We start from the raw sequence: 12,872 nt of genomic DNA on the forward strand, positions 1-12,872 counted from the left end.
ATGCACAGACATCTAAACACACATCCTGGATCTACTATTTACATACAGTATTAGCTAAAATTATTGAGACAAATAATTTACTGTTTAGTAGGATGTTAGTTTCTTTTCAGTAAAAGGAAAATAACAATAGCCCTACCTTAAATTGTGGGAATCATATGTGCTAACATGTGTAAACAGACAAACAGAGCTTATTGTGATATGGTGATTAAAATTTCATCATTCTCAAAAAGTCACAGTTAATTATGGGGAAAAAGGAGTTAAGAAAATTTAATATGAAATTGTTTAACAACATGCTCAAGCTATCATGGAAATTCAAACCACATCCTCTACAAATAACAGAAAATCTGTTCAGCATTTTCACCCCTGGAGGGCCACAAATCTAAGGACTTGGCACAGCAGGATTCTTCATCCAAATGAGATGAGAAAGCAATGCTGATATGGGCCAGTGGAGCATTTCCCTTCCTTCCTTAGCTGTGGCTGGGTACCGAGAGTGCTGGTACACACCAGCACACTGCACGGGAGAGGACATTATTCCATGCATCTCTGCAATAACAGCTCTGACCAACAGCTGAACTGGAGTAAGTGCTGGAACCACTTCCAGCCCTGGAGTAAGTGCTCTTATATTCAAGAGGGCTCCTTCGGAAATAAAATGCTTTGATAGCAATTTTAAAAAGAACAGGCTGCTCTTGCTATCCGTGGTGACCTAGGATCAGTGACGCGGCATTAAAAGGAGATGCTAAAATCCTCATATCATGCCTGGCTTGGTATCAGGTAGACAAGTACCCATCTAATGTCAAGGAACACTGAAGATCTAACAGTTTCCAGTCCAAGATCCCAAATGATGTCTGTCAAAACCATCACATAATGATCCCCTACTACTTCTCTGTTATAATATTGAATATTGCAACTTAAAATATATTATTGGAAATAAAGAGTTTTGAGGCAAGAGAGATGGTACAGGAGACAAAGTATATGCAGCTAACCAGGTTAATACCAGGTACTTCGCAGTTCCTGGAGCATGAGAGGATGTAGCCCTGGAGACCCCCGGGCATTGCCAAATCTGGATATAGATATTCCCAGCACTGGGGTCACCCACAGACTTGCCAACATCCCAAGGCCCGAGCAGTACCCATCCTCAAGTTCTCACATTAAACTCCTGTATTGGTTCTCTAAGGATCACAGAGAAGGTGCCTTGGGTCTTCTGAGAACTGCCCACTACCCATACTACCCTCCACAAAAAAAGAAAGAAAAGAAAGACTTTTACCTTTTTAAATTCAGCAACGCCCAGGGGATTCCAGAGGGAGTTTGAAATGCAGGTAGCAATTTTACTCCAAGTTCCACTGCTTTCTTTCGGAACACCTGAAATGTTAAACAAGTAAGTAATTGGTTGCTGTAACAAGCAAAACAAAACATTATACCAGTATCTCACATTTAGTACTGTTCCACTGTAAAATATTCTTTCTAATCCATATGAATGGTAAAAAGGCACATGAAACAATATTGGCAACAGTACTATAAACCAGTGTCAAAAGTTGTAAGGAAAAAACAGTGCCTCTCATAGGGGTGGGCAGGCAGGTTGGAGGGAAGTGAGAGAGGGATGGAAATGCTGAAGGGAAGTAGACTAGTAAAGGGATAAGTGTTGAAATATTGTACTCCTGAAACCCAGTCAAGAATAATTCTGGAATCAACAGTGATTTAATAAAACAAAGTAATAAAATGCCCTTTTCTTTTTCTTTTTTTGGGTCACACCTGACAATGCACCCTGACAATGCTCAGGGGTTACTCCTGGCTCTGCACTCAGGAATTACTCCTGGCGGTGTCGGGGGACCATATGGGATGCTGGGAATCGAACCTGGGTCGGCCGCATGCAAGGCAAATGCCCTACCCACTGTGTTATTGCTCCAGCCTCATAAAATGTTCTTTTATGAAAATGTGAGCTTTCTAAAAGACAAGTCACAATAACTGTAGAGGATGTTTAGAGGGATCCTTGCACACTGATGTGACACTGTAAACTGGTGCAGCAAATATAGAATGCAGTTAGAAGAGTTCTCAAAAAATTAAAAATACAAATCCCATATAATCTAGTTATGTTACTTCTGGCTATTTTTCTGAAAAATACAAAAATCACTCACTCATTTGATGAGACATGTTCGCTTCTCATGTTTACTGCTGCATCATTAAAATATCCAAAAAAACTGGAAACAACCTTAGTGTCCCTCAACTAATGAATTTATAAAGATGGGAGCTTATACACATGATGGAATACTACTTGGCTATAAAAATATGAAATCCAGCCATTGGATGGACCTAGGAGAATTGTGCTTACTTCTAAAGTAAGACAAATGGAAAGAGACAAAGACTATATGACTCATTCATATGTGGTCTCCTGAGAAAATAAAGATAAATTAAATAAAACAAAGAAATCTTGAACTATAAGGCCAATAACTAGAAGGGAAGGTGGAAGGGAACTAGGACAAATGCATAGTGAGGATAAAATCGGACTTCCAGGGGTGACTTAATATACCATATACACATGTTGATTTTCACTGATGCACACTTAAAGCATGATACTATGCATTTTTACTTCAATTAATAAAAAAAGTTACTCAAAGTTTGGGATGAGTTTTTGACTGAAAATCAGGAGATATGGTTCTACTTCAGTTACACTTATTTACTATGGAACAGAGAAAGGAAAGGTTTGAAAAAAGACATGTAATTGAAAATAATCATTACGTTCTCCCAGTCTCTTGTAATTTAACGTCCTCTAATATTAAGTTCAGGTGATATGGAAGATGCAACACTAAATTAGGTACATATTCTGCCCAGATTTTATTAAGGAAAATAATATGCATGCATATCTAGTAGACAGATAAAATGAAAACTGGTGATAAAAGCACATTAGGAGTTCACATGAGTTCAGAGTGTAACGGCAGAGTTGGCATTTAGATGAGGATTGTATGTGCATTTAACAGAGGACCTAATAATTCTAGATACTGGAGAAGTGGTAAGTGAAGGGGCCACCTTAATGAAATCAGTGTAAACAGGAAGATGGAGGCTTACAGAAAAAGCCAACTAGGGCAGTGAGCATGAAAGAAAGGGGAGAATTACTAGTAGATAAAATTGGACATAATATGGGCTTGAATCGTGGAGAGTTTTACTTGTAGCACTAAGAATTTTTTTGTTAAAAATGGGAGAATACTGAAAGATTTTGAGCAGAAATTTGCTTCAAGAAAATTAGATGCTATCCATTAAGTTTAAGGTCCAAAGAAAAGAAATGAGTTAATTTACTTATTGAAGGAAGAAGTGCCCCAGCTTTCCCTGCAATAGCTGTGGTAAAAAACAGGTGCCTTGTCCATTCGGCACGTGTTATATGGGCCAACCCTGTAATGGTCCTTACAGATGGAAATATTATGTGTATTGACAGTGACAGTGTAATGACTCTGAGTCAAGAAAAGATGGGGGCCACTGAGTGGCATAACACTGATGCAAAAGTACAGATAACAGATTGACTTAAGCTATCAACATAAAGTAGACATGCCAAAGGTAAAAACATTGGGGTTTAAAAGAAAGCTACAAAACGCTACTCCATGAAATCAAAGAGGACATGAGGAAATGGAAACATATACCCTGCTCGTGGATAGGGAGAATCAATGTTGTCAAAATGGCAATACTCCCTAAAGCATTATACAGATTCAATGCGATCCCTATAAGTATACCCATGACATTCTTCAAAGAAATGGATCAAGCAATCCTAAAATTCATATGGAATAACAAACGTCCAAGAATAGCTAAAACAATTCTTGGGAAAAAGATGATGGGAGGCATCACCCTCCCCAACCTCAATCTTTACTACAAAGCAGTAACAATTAAAACAGCATGGTACTGGAACAAAGGCAGAGCCGTAGACCAATGGAACAGGGTGGAATATCCCTACACACAACCCCAAATGTATGATCATCTAATCTTTGATAAGGGAGCAAGAGATGTGAAGTGGAGCAAGGAAAGCCTCTTTAACAAATGGTGCTGGCACAACTGGACAACCACATGCAAAAAAATGGGTTTAGACCTTGACCTGACACCATGCACAAAAGTCAGATCAAAATGGATTAAAGACCTCAACATTAGACCACAAACCATAAGGTACATTGAAGACAAGGTCGGCGAAACCCTCCACGATATTGAAGATAAAGGTATCTTCAAACGTGACACGGAACTAAGCAATCTAGTAAAAACAGAGATCAACGAATGGGACTACATTAAACTAAAAAGCTTCTGCACCGCAAGAGATACAGTGACCAGAATACAAAGACTATCCACAGAATGGGAAAGGATATTTACACAATACCCATCAGATAAGGGGTTGATATCAATGGTATATAAAGCACTGGTTGAACTCCACAAAAAGAAAACATCCAACCCCATCAAAAAATGGGGCGAAGAACTGAACAGAAACTTTACCAAGGAAGAAATACGAATGGCCAAAAGGCACATGAAAAAGTGCTCTGCATCACTAATCATCAGAGAGATGCAGATCAAAACAACCATGAGATACCACCTCACACCACAGAGACTGGCACACATCCAAAAGAACAAAAGCAACCGCTGTTGGAGAGGATGTGGGGAGAAAGGGACCCTTCTACACTGCTGGTGGGAATGCCGACTGGTTCAGCCCTTCTGGAAAACAGTATGGACGATTCTCAGAAAACTAGAGGTTGAGCTCCCATTTGACCCAGCAATACCACTGCTGGGAATATATCCCAGAGAGGCAAAAAAGTACAATCGAAACAACATCTGCACATGTATGTTCATCGCAGCACTGTTTACAATAGCCAGAATCTGGAAAAAACCCGAATGCCCCAGAACGGATGACTGGTTGAGGAAACTTTGGTACATCTATACAATGGAATACTATGCAGCTGTTAGAAAAAAGGAAGTCAAGAATTTTGTAGTTAAGTGGATGGGCATGAAAAGTTTCATGCTGAGTGAAATGAGTCAGAAAGAGAGAGACAGACATAGAAAGACTGCACTCATCTATGGTATATAGAATATCAGAGTGGGAGACTAATACCCAAGAACTGTAGAAATAAGTACCAGGAGGTTGACCCCATGGCTTCGAGGCTGGCCTCACGTTCCGGGGAAAGGGCAACTCAGAGAAGCGATCACCAACTACATTGTAGTTGAAGGCCATGTGGGGGAAGGGAGTTGCGGGCTGAATGAGGGCTAGAGACTGAGCACAGAGGCCACTCAACACCTTTATTGCAAACCACAACAGCTAATTAGAGAGAGAGAACAGAAGGGAATGCCTTGCCACAGTGGCAGGGTGGGGTGGGGGGGAGATGGGATTGGGGAGGGTGGGAGGGACGCCGGGTTTACGGGTGGTGGAGAATGGGCACTGGTGAAGGGATGGGTTCCCAAACTTTGTATGAGGGAAGTATAAGCACAAAAGTGTATAAATCTGTAACTGTACCCTCACAGTGATTCTCTAATTAAAAATAAATAAATTATAAAAAAAAAAAAAAAGAAAGCCTGTCAACTCAACCTCCAATCTGAGTGGTTTAGATCCATTCTTCATTCTTGGTTTCTCACTGAATTGTATGCTTGTATTGTAAAGTGGATCCCACCCCAACCATATTGATATTATATGCAAAGACCTTGAGTTAGAAGGTAAAATCCTGTCAATGTAAGGGTGGCAGTTTATACTTTTACGATTCAAAATCTTATACCATATCACATAGTTAAGACTGAATATGATCAGCTAGGAACTATTTTCTTTTGTTTTTTTTTTCCTTACATAAGAGAGAAATGAAATAGTCTGGCAAGCCCTGAAAAGCGTGAAGAAAAGTAAAAAACCCGCCCAGGCAATGGGAAGGATTCACTAAAGCCACTGTCAGAGCAGTCTCATGTGGCTTCTCTTGGGGAAGGGCACTATTTCATTCCCTCTGATCTAACATCTCAGCCACTCCACAGAAAAATTCAGCTACATGGGCTCCAGAGTAAAAAGAATACAGAGGCAATGTTGATACTATCTCTAAGACTAATATTTTTTTTTGAAATTTACACTCATTTAGAAATGTAAAAATTGTAATGAGTTTTGTTGATATTTTATATAAATTTTGCTGTCAGATAAAGAGACATATATTTGCAGTATACAGTGTTAAAAAGAGACTGCATTCCCTCCACAAATGATTATTGTAATTATCTTCAAAGCGGAAATTTTTCATTTCAACAACTAGCAGTATAAGACAGGAAAGGAGAACATAAACGAGATCAAAAGGTAGGTATTCTTCCTTCCTTTTTTAGGCTTTTCCCCACATAATTCCAAATTTTCTTCTGCTATAAGGAATTGGCCAATCACTGCCCAGCCATCTGTTGACTTTCTAGTTTCCACCCAAGGTTTTAAACTGTTAATTAACTTCTTTCAAGAAACTTATATAAGAAGGAAGTCAAATGATGTAATTAAAACACTATCATGGATAATACAACCATATGGCATGGGAGATAGGAGTTTGGGCTTAGAAAATACAATTTTGACTAGAATCTTTGTCGCACTTCCTTAAATTAGGTAATCTTGAGCAAAGGGTTTTAATCTCCTGGTGCCTAAATTTCTGCATCCATAAAGCAGGACAATAATAATGTTTAATGTTTTAAAAGGTGTGAAAAAATGATATTTTTATATTTGAAAAGAGCAAAACATGTAATCAGTACTCTACAAGATTAGTCAAAGTTATTTTTTTCTGAATTTTTATGAGGAACTGTGATTTATAATTCAAGTATTTTTTATAGTTCTAGCTATTCATTTCTACTTGTTTTCACATGATAATCTGATTGACTTACCTTCTTAAACTTAACATGTTCAAGATGAAATCAGTCATGCAGTGTCCAAAACTTCACTATTCTACCATTGACAGTACTTTCCATACTCTCTGGGATATGACAGTAAACATTTTGACGTCTGATTTACTGCACTTAAGTCAGCAAATAGCAATATTAATTTCCCTAAAATGTTTCCTATAGAACTCATTCCCTTTCCATAATATCTGCACTGTCCATGTTTTTTATCACCAGGCAAAATATTTAAGATTTTCCTCTGAATCTATTACCAAAACTTTTCCTAAACTTTCTTTGACCTGAAAAAACATCAGGTAAAAATTAATCTATTGACTTTTCATTAGCCTCTGAATCAAACTGATCTAATATATTCTTTTTCTCAAAGACCACTCAGGCACTGGCTTGAGTATTTTTGGATTCTAGCACCCATTCCTTTTCAGTCCACTTTAGTGTTTTTTTTTTTTTAATAAAATGTTGCTTCCCAGTTTCACTTGGATATAATTGACATATGACATTGGGTAAGTCAAAGGTGTAAAGTATGATGACTCAGTAAGGTATTGGGAAATAAATACCACAATAAAGTTAATTAACAACTTCATTTTCATGACTATTTGCCTCCCTTTATTTGTGCTGCCAACTTAGCATATTTATATGCACAGTTCAGCCATCTCAGAAACATTTCTGGCTCCTGTAGGCTAACTGAAGTTCACCCATCCTTCAAGGTCTACATTAAATCCTAACTCTAAATTATGATTTTTGCCTTCTCTGAATTCTGACATTGACGACTGATACTACAAAATGCAGCATTTGATGGCAGAAAAGCAAGACGAAGATTTCTAAATGTTTTATTGGTTTACTCTCTTGAATCTAAAAATGATTTCCTTTTCTTTCTAAAACAGAGACCTCTGCTTCTTCTTCATTGCCTATTACACATATTCAGATTAAGAACTTTTACACTTAAATTTAGTAGTATCACCAGTTTTCTTAAAAATAACAGGTGGATGGTATGCAAATTCAATTTAACAGATAGGAAACAGCAGTCCTTTCTATCTGAATGTGTTTGTCCCTGCTGTTTCTTCTGGCTTTGCATATTTAAGCCATTCTTAATTTCAGGGATTTGATAAGTATCTTCCTTTAAAGGGGTCTTTAAAATTTCTTAAAAATAATTATTTTAAGTAACTGCGGCACAATATATTTCAGGAGAGAATTATTCTAACATCTGCATATACCACATAAAATTCCCCACAAACAATCCAATACTAGTTTTCACTTACAATTCACCTCTTTCATTTAATTTATTCATCCTACTTCCCCTTTCCCTTCTGTTAACCATTAACTTGGTCTTTTAGTTTAAAAGTTTATTTTTATATTATTCAATTTATTTGTTTGGTTTCTCTATATACCACATGTGAGTGAAATCATATGGTGTTTGTTTTTCTCTGTCTTATTTTACTCAGTACAATAATTTAATAGTTTCAAGGTCCATCCATACAAACAGCAAGATTATTTTTCTTTAATAACTGTGTAGCAGTTCACTGTGTATATATGGCACATTTTCTTTATCCAGTCATTTGCTGATTCGAGTTTGGGTTGTTTTTAGATCTTGGATACTATAAATACTGTTTAAGCTGACAAGGGTGTGTGTATATCTCTTTGAATGAGTGTTTTAGTGAGATCTTCAGTGAGATCCTGGAAGTTAGATAAGTGGATCATATACAATTTCAACTTTATATATATATATTTAAAAATCTGAAAAAATCTTCAAACTCCTTTTAATAGTGGCTGTACCAATTTAAATATATATTAAAAGTGGATATGTTTAAGGAAAGTCTCTGTCTCTTATTTTTTTTTTTTTCTTTTTGGGTCACACCTGGCGATGCACAGGGGTTACTCCTGGCTCTTCACTCAGGAATTACCCCTGGTTGTGCTCAGGGGACCATATGGGATGCTGGGATTTGAACCCGGGTCGGCCGCGTGCAAGGCAAACGCCCTACCCGCTGTGCTATCTCTCCAGCCCCGACTGTCTCTTATTTTTTTAAGGAAAGCCTTTCTTAATGACTAGCCTCACATAAAGCTGACCCTTATCATTTACTGTTTACCACTTCCAACTTGTTTACTTCCTTCCAGTCTACTATTTGTAACATCCTATTTCTCTTGCTTGTACTTAATTTTTGAGAGTCCTACCATATGGCGACTTCATTAGGGCATAGAGTTTGTTTTATCTTTGCTATACAAATGTATATATATGTTTGAAGTATATATAAGGTAGCTTTTACTCAATAAATACTCATTTAATAAATTACTGAATCAAAGATTAATGGATCTACATGAGTGCTCTAAGGAGAAACCACTGATAATTTAGTGTTTATAGATGTTTCAATCTATTCTAAACAGACACTAGTTCCAATTGTCTACAAATACTTTTTTCCACAAATATTTTTGTCAAGTATTTTGGAGCCCCAATTGTGAGCAAATTACAATACTTTTTGAAAAAAATAATCTATAGATGATTTAGGCCTGAAGTTCTCAAATTTATTTTGCCTACTGAAACATTTGAAGAGAGGGAGAAGGAGGGGAAGAGGGAGAAGAAGGGGGAGAGAGAGAACTTCCTCTTACGATAGGAAGAGAGGTTGCCAGAAGGAGGAATCGAGTTCTCAATGAGAGTATCTTTTTACCTAAAATGGTGAATATGCAATAAAATCACAAAATAGCCTACAAAATTAATATTGTTCAAGGAATGTAAGAGTAAGACCATAAATCATTCTAATGGGCAGTTAAGCTTTAAGTAGCACATATTAGATAATGTGCTGTGAAGCTGATGATCACTAAAAGTACACTAAGTGGTACTAAATGGTTCTTCAGTGATCCTTCGTGTAGGGCAGGCACAATGGAGAGCGCACTGGAGTGAGGCCAACACACGGAACTGAGCATTGGCTCCGTAGCTGAGCACTGGCACTAGGGCAGGTGGCCTGCGCCTATCACTGAACTTCTCTGGGTTTTAGTTTCCCCCACATCGTAGGACAGGGGAGCCTTTCATCTCTACCCTTGATTTATCACTGGGAAAACTGGAAATACTAGTACTCATAAGTTCCAAATCTCGCACTAAAATGCAACAAAGGAAGAAGAAAAATTATGATTTTTAATAAATATAGAAATCATTCAGGGGTCAGAGAGATAGAATAGAAGCTAAGGGAAACTTGTCTTGGACGCAGCTGACCCTAGTTCGATCTCTGATAGCGCATATGGTCCCCCAAGCACTGCCAGAAGTGATCCTGAGCACAGAGTTAGGAGTAAGCCCGGAGTACAGAGAGGTTTGTCCCTCCCCAAACAGACAGACATGGAAAGTGTTCAGTTGCCACCCAGTGTGGTAGCTTAGTTCCAAAACCTATAGATGGCTATATCTGATGGGGAATGGTTTATAAAGAGGGAAAGAAGGGCAAGAAAAATGATCTAATTAAATGTAATGCATGTTGATAAGAATTTTTCTTTTTAAAAATGAACATTAGGGGCCAGAGCAATAGTACAGTAGGTAGGGTGTTTGCTTTGCACGTGGTTGACCTGGGTTGGATCCCAGGCATCTCTTATGATCCCTTGAACATTGACGGTAATTCCTTAGTGTGAAGCCAGGAGTAACCTCTGAGCATCACCAGGTGTGAATCCAGAAAAAAATTAAAGAAAGCTTTTGGAGCTTTTGTGTAATTCATACAATTTGAAAATAGCAGATACTTTATGTAAAAAGAATCTTCAAAAATATTCTGCATTAAAGAGATTCTGAGACCTCACACATGCAAGGCAAATACTGTGCTGCTGAGTTAGAGATCCCTGGCACTGATTATAGCAAAATTAAAAGCTAATATAATGCAAAAGGATAATAGAAAATGATGATAGTTTCTAAAATAAATGTTTAAGCATGAAACTAATAAATACGTTTGAATAATAACAGAGTTAAGAATTTCAAAATAGTCATAGCAAAACTATCTTTCCAATTACATGTATTTAACAATTTTACATTATTTATAGCATGCTGTTTTCAACCAATGTTTAAAAACATCACATTTTAGAATTTATGAAATAAAAACTTTTATCATTTCACTGTATTCCCTCAGATAGGATGAGACAGAACTGTAAACAAGATGGTATAGTTTTCTTTGCTTTTATAGTTTGCAGATCCTTAAAAAAATACACAAGGATATTTACATGCCAGAGCAAAGAGTATAGAAAGAAGAAATTAATAAGTACAGAATTCTGGAAAGAAGTAATTTCAGTTCAGACATGCTTCAGTTTGCAATACAGTATATCAAAGCCTTTCTTCAAATGCTCATGCTAAAAACCTCACTGTTAAAAGATCAAACACTAATTTCCCATTAGTATAAACAGAGTTTACCTATTACTCATATTCATTACATAAAGCTTTCAGCACAAAATGCCATACATATGATAAATATCTCTGGCTGAATATAACTGAAATAACTGTTCTATTGTTAGCTAAGTTGATTAACTCACACATAATATAGGCCAAATTTAATCACTCATCCAAGAAACACTTATTAAGCTATTCTGGCTTTTTTATTTAGAGTGGAACCTCCAAATGTTTAAATATTTGAATAAAGGTAGTTAATTCAGCAGACACTTGGAGTTGTCCACTTAGTTGGAAGGGACATCAAAAGTCAACTAGTTCTATTAACTTGGCACACAAATGAGGAAAACGAAGGTTCAGAGAAGTCCTCTCTCCCAGATGCCCTGGCACGAGATGGTTTGAGGATAGTTACAGTCAGAAATGCCATCTCCATGCAATACCAGTTTGTGAGTCCCTCACACACGTGTGCATGCATTTTTCAATGTCTCTCCCTAATCTTTCCATAAATAAGATCTGTTGTAATTGTCAACTTGCATTATAGGCTTAACTTTTCAAATTTATAAATTTAATTAGATGAATAATTTTATCAGTTATTTTGTTTTCTTTTCCTGTAATTCAATGCACTCTTCAGCCTTTATCAAATTTTATTTCTCTGAAAAACTGAAGTTCTAAAATCTCCCTACCTTGTTTATTTGACATAAAAAATATAGAAGCTAACCTGCCAGCAACCAAGATAGAAATAATTAAGAATAATTGGAGCTGTAACTTAGACTTGATTTCCTAATTTACAAAATCATAGTTTAGGAGTAGGAGAGATACAGGGGTGAAGGGGCTATAATCAGAGCTTACCCCTGGCTCTGCGCTCAGGGACCACTCCTGGTGGTGATTAGCGAAGCAAACTGGGTGCCAGGGATCAAACTTAAGCTGGCTGCAATAAGGTAGGCACATACACTGCTCCACACCCCTTCTTTTACTATCTCCTAGTGAACACTAATATTTTGATGAATGAATGTACAGAGTTATAGTATGACAGCAATCTGGCCTCAGTTCCATTCTCTAACTACTGGGGAATATTTTATAAATTTAACAGGTCAAGGAAAAAATAAAAGAATATGCAGGCTAGAGTAATAGTGCAGTAGGTAGATGCTTGCCTTGCATGCAGCAAGCGCCATTTTGATTCCTGGCATCCCATATCATCCTCTGAACTTTGCCAAGAGAATAATAGTGCAGTAGGTAGATGCTTGCCTTGTATGCAGCAAGCCCCATAGAGCCAGGAGTCAGCCCTGAGCACAGCTGGGTGTGACCCCCAAACAAACAAACAAACAAACAAAAAGGTATGAGGTGGGGTAGCAGTGGTAGTATGTGGTTTTAAAACAAACAAACAAACAAACTATAGTTCAAGGCAAGAAGGCAAGTAGATTACAATTATCCATGGGAATGGCAACCAATAGAGTAACCGCTACAGATGCCAGAGTCACGGCTATCACTGGATAAGATGAGGACTCTGAGTTCCACTTCAAGGTTTGCTACTTGTCAGAGTTCTGCCACAATTATGACAGGTCACTTTACTTTTCTAAATTTTCTCTTTTGTGAAGTGAAGGTACTAAACAAGACACTTTTTGATGTATTATTGTGCTCTACTAGATCATTTTTTAAGACTTAAGAAGAAGCATTTAGCATATTCTTA

The 12,872-nt window shown here is 37.3% G+C and overlaps 1 protein-coding gene across 4 annotated transcripts in view; it reads right to left on the reverse strand.

Moving 5' to 3' along the window:
- The window catches only part of MAN1A1 (mannosidase alpha class 1A member 1), a 196,209-nt gene that overhangs the window by 70,140 nt on the left and 113,197 nt on the right, over nucleotides 1-12,872 (reverse strand). For all 4 annotated transcript variants that reach the window (XM_055136509.1, XM_055136508.1, XM_055136511.1 and 1 more), the window contains exon 6: nucleotides 1,265-1,359. In XM_055136509.1, the coding sequence (XP_054992484.1) occupies nucleotides 1,265-1,359 (95 nt within the window). The remainder of the gene's footprint in view (nucleotides 1-1,264; nucleotides 1,360-12,872) is intronic.

Source organism: Sorex araneus, chromosome 4, assembly GCF_027595985.1.
Source record: "Sorex araneus isolate mSorAra2 chromosome 4, mSorAra2.pri, whole genome shotgun sequence".
Classification (NCBI taxonomy): domain Eukaryota; kingdom Metazoa; phylum Chordata; class Mammalia; order Eulipotyphla; family Soricidae; genus Sorex; species Sorex araneus.